The sequence below is a fragment of the Cervus canadensis genome, chromosome 32, assembly GCF_019320065.1.
Source record: "Cervus canadensis isolate Bull #8, Minnesota chromosome 32, ASM1932006v1, whole genome shotgun sequence".
Lineage (NCBI taxonomy): Eukaryota > Metazoa > Chordata > Mammalia > Artiodactyla > Cervidae > Cervus > Cervus canadensis.
The window spans coordinates 19922670-19931241 of NC_057417.1; the positions used below are offsets into that span (position 1 = coordinate 19922670).

General features: G+C 47.4%; 1 protein-coding gene across 1 annotated transcript; it reads right to left on the minus strand.

Annotated features, from left to right (window-relative positions):
• Positions 1–208: 208 nt before the first annotated feature.
• Positions 209–1822, minus strand: NUPR1 (nuclear protein 1, transcriptional regulator). Its single transcript, XM_043456383.1, has 3 exons — positions 1399–1822; positions 828–977; positions 209–500 (listed from the first exon to the last, which is right to left on the minus strand). The coding sequence occupies exons 1-2, from the start codon at positions 1508–1510 to the stop codon at positions 841–843; spliced, it is 249 nt and encodes an 82-aa protein (XP_043312318.1). The 5' UTR covers positions 1511–1822; the 3' UTR covers positions 209–500; positions 828–840.
• Positions 1823–8572: the final 6750 nt, after the last annotated feature.

Sequence of the window (8572 nt, forward strand, 5' to 3'; positions counted from 1 at the left end):
GAGAAACCACAGAAACAAATGCACCCAAACACATATATACCAAAAAAAAAAAAAATGCTCACCTCTACGCCCATACAAAATTAGAAACACCCCTCCCAGACACATAGCCCAAAACAAACATTCACCAAAATGCAGACACTTGCAGGCAGAAGTGTGCACCCAGAAAGCCACACAAAGAGAGCGAACGAAAACACACAACACACAGTCGGCAGCTGCTACACTTTGTTTATTGTCACCATCACCCTGGGGAGCTCCGGTTTCTTCTTTTTGGGGGGAGGTACCTTCTTGACTCTGCCTCTGTCTATTCTCTGCCTCTTGCTCCCCATCTTGTCCTTTCTCTGGGGCCGGGGGTGCTTCTTCCGTGGCGCCCCTGGAGCCTCAGTCAGGTGGGGTTAAGTCCTGGGGCTTGGGTGTGGCAAGCAGGCCTGGATCTCACCCCCAGGGCTGGTTCCGCCTCAGTCCTATTTCCATTGCTGTGGGTGTCCGTCCTCTGGCCTCATCTGGGGGAAGGAAAGCAGCTGGTGAAACATCCAGAGCCTGGGTTCTAGTTCTGCCTCTTCTGTTCACTTGCTCCGTGACTCCAGAGAAAGACCCTACCCTCTCTGAGCCTCAGTTTTTCTGTCTGTAAATCAAATGTTGCTCCACTTGCAAAGGGTCTGTTTCTCCCTTTGCTCTGGTCGCTAGGCAACGCAAACATGTGTCTCACTTTGTTCTATGTTGAGACAACAATTCTTGGCTCTCTCCTCCCGGCCCAACCTCGCACATTCAGGTCTGTTCCGTCCAGGCAGAGGGACCTTTACAGTTGCTGGGGGCCCCTGACTCCTTACCTCCAGTCCTGTCTCAGGGCCGTGCCCCTCGCTTTTTCCGCTCCGTGTTCTGAAGCTTGGTCACCAGCTTCCTCTCGTGCCCACCAGGGCTGTGGCGGTTGGTGTTGATGGCGGCTTCTCTCTTGCTGCGACCTTTCCGGCCTCCCACTCCTGGGAAATGAGGCGAGAGTCCGTGGTGAGGTGGGCAGAGGTGTGAGGCTCAGGAGGTCCAGAGGGCACGGGTGGAAAGAGCTTGGGTTAAAGTTGGGAGGCCAGGGATCATCACCACATAGATTTAGGGCAGTCTTTGTCCCTGCTTCCGCATCTGTGGATTGAGGGACTTCCCCCCTTCCTCATGGTCTCCAACATTCTAGAAGTGTGTGAGGTCCCAAGGCTGAGTAGGACAGCGCTCACTGGATGAGGGGTTAAGGGAGGGGGTGACTCCAGGGGTCAAGGAGACAGGTTGGAGCAGGGTGATGGGTGGACAGGAGCTCAAGGAGGGATCCTAGTGTGGGGAGGTGGGGTTCAGTCCGCTTGTGAGGGTGGACATTGGAAATGGAAGGACCAGGATGGTGGTGGGGCCAGGCCTTACCCGGGTAAGAATGAGCCAGGCTGTAGAGGTCGTACTCGTCTAGGATGGCATCTTCATCCTCTGGGCCTGGGGGCTGCCTGGACGGGCTGGCTGCTCTTGGGAAGGTGGCCATAATGTCTATCTATCTGTCTCTGTCTGTCTGTCTCTCCCTCTCCCGTCTTCTAAAGTTTTGTTTGTGTCTGGTTTGCTGACACCTCCCAGTTCACTGGCCTCAACTTATAAAGCCACGTCTCCTCCTCAGCCCACAGTCTGGCTCCAGCCCCTCAGGCCCAGTCTGATGCAATCTGGCCTTTTCCCAGAACCCAGCCGAGTAAGCATCAGTCACGAGAGAGAGCGGGGCGGGCGGAAGGGTAGGGGGGGGGGTGGAAAGAGCTGGTCCTGTGAGTCCCAGCCCCCTTCGCCTCCTCTCTCCCTGGGGCTCGCCCAGCTGGGTAGTTTTCCACGGAGGAGATCCCCGCCCCTTAGAGGGGAGGGGGTAAGAGACAGGGTTTGGGCATAAACAGTGTTTGTGGTCAAGGCCCGCAGGGAACTGAGGGCCTCACCTGGCTGACTGCTTCCTTATCCATCTCCTGCCCTCTGCCCTTTGCCACATGCCCCTCCTGGGCTGGGGGTCATGGCCACACAGCTGAGCCCCACCCCACCCACTTCCAGCTCAGATTCAGGACCCTGGTGGCAGATCATGGAATAAAGAATGATCCCGGAGAGGGTACAACCCACCATGTGTTATGTCACTGATCTTCACACTGATCACGCTCAGCCCTCCTTTTATTTTTTTTAAATATAAAAAACATCCTGGAAACCCCCCTTAACATCCTGAACTGGGGGTCCCTAGGTAATCTCCCTCTCCTGAGAGGGAGACTAGCAGAATGGTTAAGCCGATTCTGGAGCCAGATGCCTTGGATTTAAACCCTTGATCCACTACCTCCTGTATGACCCTGGAGAAGTCAATTTACTTCTCTGAGCCTCTATTTTCTCCTCTGTAAACTGAGGGTGATAGTAACTGTATCTACCTCATAGAGTTGGCATTTGTGCCAAGTTACTTCAGTTGTGTCTGACTCTTTGCAACCCCATGAACTGTAGCCCACCAGGCTCCTCTGTCCAGGGGATTCTCCAGGCAAGAATACTGGAGGGAGTTGCCATACCCTCCTCCAGGGGATCTTCCCAACCCAGGGATCGAACCCATGCGTTCTGCATTGGGAGGTGGGTTCTTCAGGACTAGTACCACCTAGAGTTGGGGAGAAGATCAAATGAGATAATCCATGGCAAAGTACTGGCTACAGTGTAAACTGCGTTGTATGAATTGATCACATGGTTTTCAAACAATTGGCTCAAATGCCCTCCCTGAAATGTAAAAGACACATACAAGGAAATCAATTTAAAATAAAATTATACACGGGGCTTCCCTGGTGGCTCAGTGGTAAAGAGTCCATCTGCCAATGCAGGAGACACAGGTTCCATCCCTGATTCAGGAAGATCCCACACGCCATGGAGCAGCTAAGCCCGATCACTGTAACTCCTGAGCCTGTGCTATAGAGCCCGTGCTCTGCAACAAGAGAAGCCACCAGCATGAGCTGCACCGCAACTAGAGAGTAGCCTGCACAGCAACAAAGACTCAGCATGGCCAAAAATTAAGAAAAGAAGAAAACCTTTATTAAAAAATAAATAATATATATTTCAAACCATGGATATACTGAGGTAGAGACCATTGTGAAGTAAACAGATGTTTGTGCTACTTTAATATGAATTAAAGGAAGGGGATCGGATAAGAAACAGGGGAAAGTGGAATTTTCCACCCTTGCCTGAAGGATCTGACCCTGTGGCTCTGTTGACCCAGAGAGGCCACACCCTGAGTTGCTTTAGCTGAGGCTTGAGCACTAGGGACAGTGAAGGAAGCAGACTGCAACATTCCTTTTTTTTGTTTGTTTGGTTTTTTTTTAGCTCCTGTGGTCTCAGTCCAGGGTAGGTGTTAGGTGTTAATTCTCTGCTCACATTCCCACTTTGCTGTGAGCCAACTGAAACACTGTTCCATTTCAATATTACCAAACCTTCCGGCGTCCCCCCCCCGCCCCCCCTCCGCGGAGCCTTATAATAAGCCAGTATCATTCTCTGTTGAACAAGAAGGGACACTCTTGCTTGCGTTTCTCCCTGGCCTGAGCCAGAATTAGATTTAGCTTCTGGTTTCCTGGGGATCACAATAAGAGAGCAGATGATAAGAGAAAGAGGAATTTAACCGTAACTTAAACAAACATGGGAGAAGGAAATGGCAACCCTCTCCAGTATTCTTGCCTGGAGAATCACATGGATGGAGGAGCCTGGAGGAGTCCATGGGATCACAGAGAGTTGGATTCGACTAAGTGACTAACACTTACTAAACTAACATAGCAAACACACCAAGGCAAATTAAGGTGGAGAAATTAGGAAGTATGGAGTTCTTGCAAAATAGTGGGCTTTATCATGAAGCATTGTAGCAAAATAATTCCCTCCAGCATGACACAACGGGGCTTCCCTGGTAGCTCAGTGATAAAGAATCCACGTGCCAGTGCAGGAGACAAGGGTTTGATTTCCGATCTTGGAAGATCCCCTGGAGAAGGGGATGGCTACCCACTCCAGTATTCTTGCCTGGAGAACCCTATGGACGGAGGATCCTGGCAGGCTATATTTCATGGGGTCACAAAGAATCAACACAATTTAGCGACCGAACAACAACAAGAAGCATAACACAAGATGGGATAGGCTCTAGGCTTGGGTAGGTTCTAAGCTCGGGTCATTGAAATAAGTTTTATTTATTTATTTTTTTAAGTTTTATTTTTTTTAAAGACTCATTTATTAGGTTATTTCATGAGAGCAGAAGTGTGTGTGTGTGTGTGTGTGTGTGTGTCTGTGTGTCTGTGTGTTAGTTGCTCAGTCATGTCTGACTGTTTTTTTGACCTTATGGACTGTAGCCCGCCAGGCTCATCAGTCCATGGGTTTCTCCAGACAAGAATACTGGAGTGGGTTGCCATTTTCTTCTCCAAAGTTTTATTTTTAATACCTTCATGAATCTCTAGCAGGACAGTCAGATGTCGTGTGGGATGTGGGACAATTCTGGGTAGGATGCACTCTTTTGCTCCAATCTGAGGTCATCGTGACTACCAACACGCTCACAAATTCCCGAGCTGCCTCTAGGGGGCGATCTTTCACTTAGTCACTTCTGCTGCTAGTCCACCGGCTAGCTGCTCTGTGATCTTGAACCCCGTCTGAGCTTCAGTCCGCTCATCTGTCAAGGCAGAAGGCAACGAGGCCTGATGTGCCACAGGACTGCCTCCAGACCCGCGCCTGGTGCACTGCTATTTCCCCCAGTCTTCAAAGAAGGAAGGGCTTCCCTGGTGGCTCAGTGGGTAAAGAGTCTGCCTGCAGTGTGGGAAAGCTGTGTTTGATCCCCGGCTTGGGAAGACCCCCTGAAGAAGAAAATGGCAACCCACTCCAGTATTCTTGTCTGGAGAATTCCATGCACAGAGGAGCCTGGTGGCCTACAGTCCACGGGGTCACAGAGTCGGGCACCACTGAGTGACTAACACTCAAAGAAGGAAAACCGAGACTCAGAGAGCGACTTGCTCAAAGTCACACGACTGATGGGCTGATGAGTGGTGAAGGGTTCCTCCCACTGTTTGCCTGACCCTAGTTCCGGGCCTCACTCTAAGTCAGCACAGCTGACCAAACACTGGCAAAGATTTGGCAGCCGTGTGTATGGAGGCAGCTATCAGGGTTTCCTTCTTCCTCCCTTCCTCCCAAACAGTGCCTCCCTTGGACCAGGCCAGGTACCCAAGATGGGGGAGGTGGGTCTTTAACAAATCAGTGCACATTTCCTATCCATAATACCACACAACCTCTCAGTACATTACCTTTTCATTTTACGTTCTCCATGGCATTCAATTATTACTAATCAAAACTGTCTTTGTTTACTTCTCCATGATGTGTCCCCACTAGTTTTGTGGCTGTTGTTCAGTCGCTCAGCTGTGTCTGACTTTTTGTGATCCCACGGACTGTAGCACGCCAGGCTTCACTGTCCTTCACCATCTCCCGGAGTTTGCTCAAATTCACATCCATTGAGTCAGTGACACCATCCCACCATCTCGTCCTTTGTTGCCCCCTTCTCCTCTTGCCTTCAGTCTTTCCCAGTATCAGAGTCTTTTCCAATGAGTTGGCTCTTTGCATCAGGTGACCAAAGTATTGGAGCTTCAGCTTCAGCCCCACACAGTTTAGTTAGCAGTTAAAGGAGTAGGCTCTGCAGCGAGACTGCCTGGGTTCAAAGCATGGTTCTGTTAATACCAATTGTACCCTTAGACAATTGGATAATTTGCCCTTAGACAGATTACTTAACCTCTCTATTCTTCAGTTTCCTCATTTGTAAGATGAGATTGATAATAGTACAATACCTACCTAGGAGGATTGTTGGGAGGATTAAAGGACCAATTTTTATAAAAACTTAGTATGATACCCAGGTGGCTCAGATGGTAAAGAACATTCAGTTCAGTTTAGTTCAGTCGCTCAATCGTGTCCAACTCTTTGCAACCCCTTGGACTGCAGCACACCAGGCTTCCCTGTCCATCACCAACTCCCAGAGCTTGCTCAGACTCATGTCTGTCGAGTTGGTGATGCCATCCAACCATCTCATTCTCTGTTGTCCCCTTCTCCTCCTGCCTTCAATCTTTCCCAGCATCAGGGTCTTTTCCAGTGAGTCAGCTCTTCTCATCAGGTGGCCAAGTATTGGCGTTTCAGCTTCAGCATCAGTCCTCCCAATGAATACTCAGGACTGATTTCCTTTAGGATTGACTGGTTGGATCTCCTTGCTGTCCAAGGGACTCTCAAGAGTCTTCTCCAACACTGCAATTCAAAAGCATCAATTCTTCAGTGCTCAACTTTCTTTATGGTCCAACTCTCACATCCACACACGACTACTGGAAAACCATAGCTTTGACTAGACGGACCTTTACCAGTAAAGTAATGTCTCTGCTTTTTAATATGCTGTCTAGGGTGGCCATAGCTTTTCTTCCAAGGTAAAGAACATAGTAAGTGTTCAATAAATATATATTTTGGCTTCAAACATGCAGGACCTTAGCTCCCCAATCAGGATTTGAACCTGAGCCCCCTGCATTGGAAGCGCAGAGTCCCAACCACTGGACTGCCAGGGAAGTGCCAATGGATGCAGTATTGATAAGACTGTTAAATACACATACTCCCTGAGAAATCCCCTACAGAAATACCCCTAGCCTTGTTTGTAGTCGTGAAAAACTGGAAACAACTTAAGTGTTCATCAGTAGGTGATCGATCAACATCCTTCTGTGAAATATTCTGTAACCATTAAAAAGAATAAGCTACATTGATAGCTTTGATGAAAAAGCTGTCCATAAATCATTGTTAAATGAAAACATTATTTAACAGAACATCATGTATACTATAATTCAAATGTTTGCATTATATCTGTTGAGATAATATAGATAACGAGTATTTCATTTCAGCATAATACAGGTGTGACACATTTCTCTTGGTAAGTAAAGAAGATACATGACCAGATAAAACAACAGTAGAAAACTCTAGAATAAGAAATTCTATTACTGGAAGTCTCCCTAGAGATCAGCAAACCCAACCCCATTTAGCAAACAAGGAAGTATGGACCAGAGTGACTAAGATTCTCTGCTCTACAGACGTTAGGGCATTAACCATATGCCAGGGACTTCCCTGGTGGTCTAGTGGCTAAGACTTCACACTCCCAGTGCAGGGGGCCTGGGGTTTGATCCCTGGTCAGGGAACTAGATATAGATACCACATGCTGCAACTAAGAGTCCATATGCTGCAACTAAAGACCTTGGATATGGCAATGAAGATTGAAGATCCTGAGTGCCACATTTAAGACTCAGCAGAGCCAAATAAATAAATATTAAAAACACAAACTATATGCAAGTTACTTGCTTGGTGCTGGGATATAAAAGTAAGTGGAACATGGTACTCACATTCAGTGGGTTTGTAGACTAGCTACTGTTACCAGTGTGATAAGTAATGTGAGAAAAACAAATTCAAACTGCAAGGTGGACCTCATCCAGACTGGTAATTCCCAGAGAAGGTCATGTATTAGCTGACCTGGAAAGGATAAGCAGAAGTCAGACCAGGAGGCTGCAAAACAGGGCCCCAGGCAGGTGAAAGGGGAGAAGTGTAGTGCATTTAATTAACCAAAGGAGTTGGAGTACAAGGGAATTCTACTCCTGGATTTAGGAAACAATAGTCTCCTGTCTTCCAGTTCAGGGATTTTTTTTTTAATACTGCCTGGCTCTCTAAGACTATTGACAAGTACAAGATGATTCAGCATGTCTACAATTTTCTAACATAAAGAAAAGAAAACATACATGACTCATGCTTACCCAGGTGTACACATTAAGATTTTCTAGGAACTTCCCTGGTTGTCCAGTTGTTAAGAATCTGCCTGATAATGCAGGGGACATGGATTCAATGCCTGGTTCAGGAAGATCCCACATGCTAAGGGGCACAACTAAGCCTGTGTGAAGCCTGTGCACCACAACTAGAGAAAGGCCACACGCAGCAAGGAAGACCCTGTGCAGCCAAAATAAATAAATAAATCATTAAAAAAAAAAAAAAAAAGATTTTCCAAACCCTGTTGCTTAAAGTGTCTTTTTAAACTGGATAGTGAAAGTGAAGTTGCTCAGTCGTGTCCGACTCTGCGACCCTGGGGACTGTAGCCTACCAGGCTTCTCCGTCCATGGGTTCTCCAGGTGAGAATACTGGAGTGGGTTGCCATTTCCTTCTCCAGGGGATCTTCCCGAACCAGGGATCAAACCTGGGTCTCCCACATTGCAGACAGAGGCTTTAACCTCTGAGCCACCAGGGAAGCCCTAGGCTACATGTAAACACATGAAATCAGAACACTCCCTAATACCATACATAAAAATAAATTCAAAATAGATTAAAGAGCAAAGTGGAAGACAGGATATCACAAAACTCTTAGAGGAAAAGATAGGACACTCTATGATGTAAATGGCAGTGAGATCTTTTTCAATCCACCTCCTAGAGTAATGAAAATAAAAACAAATGGGACCTAATTAAACTTAAAAGCTTAAGCACAGCAAAGAAAACCATAAACAAAATGTAAAGACAACCCTCAGAATGGGAGAAAATATTTGCA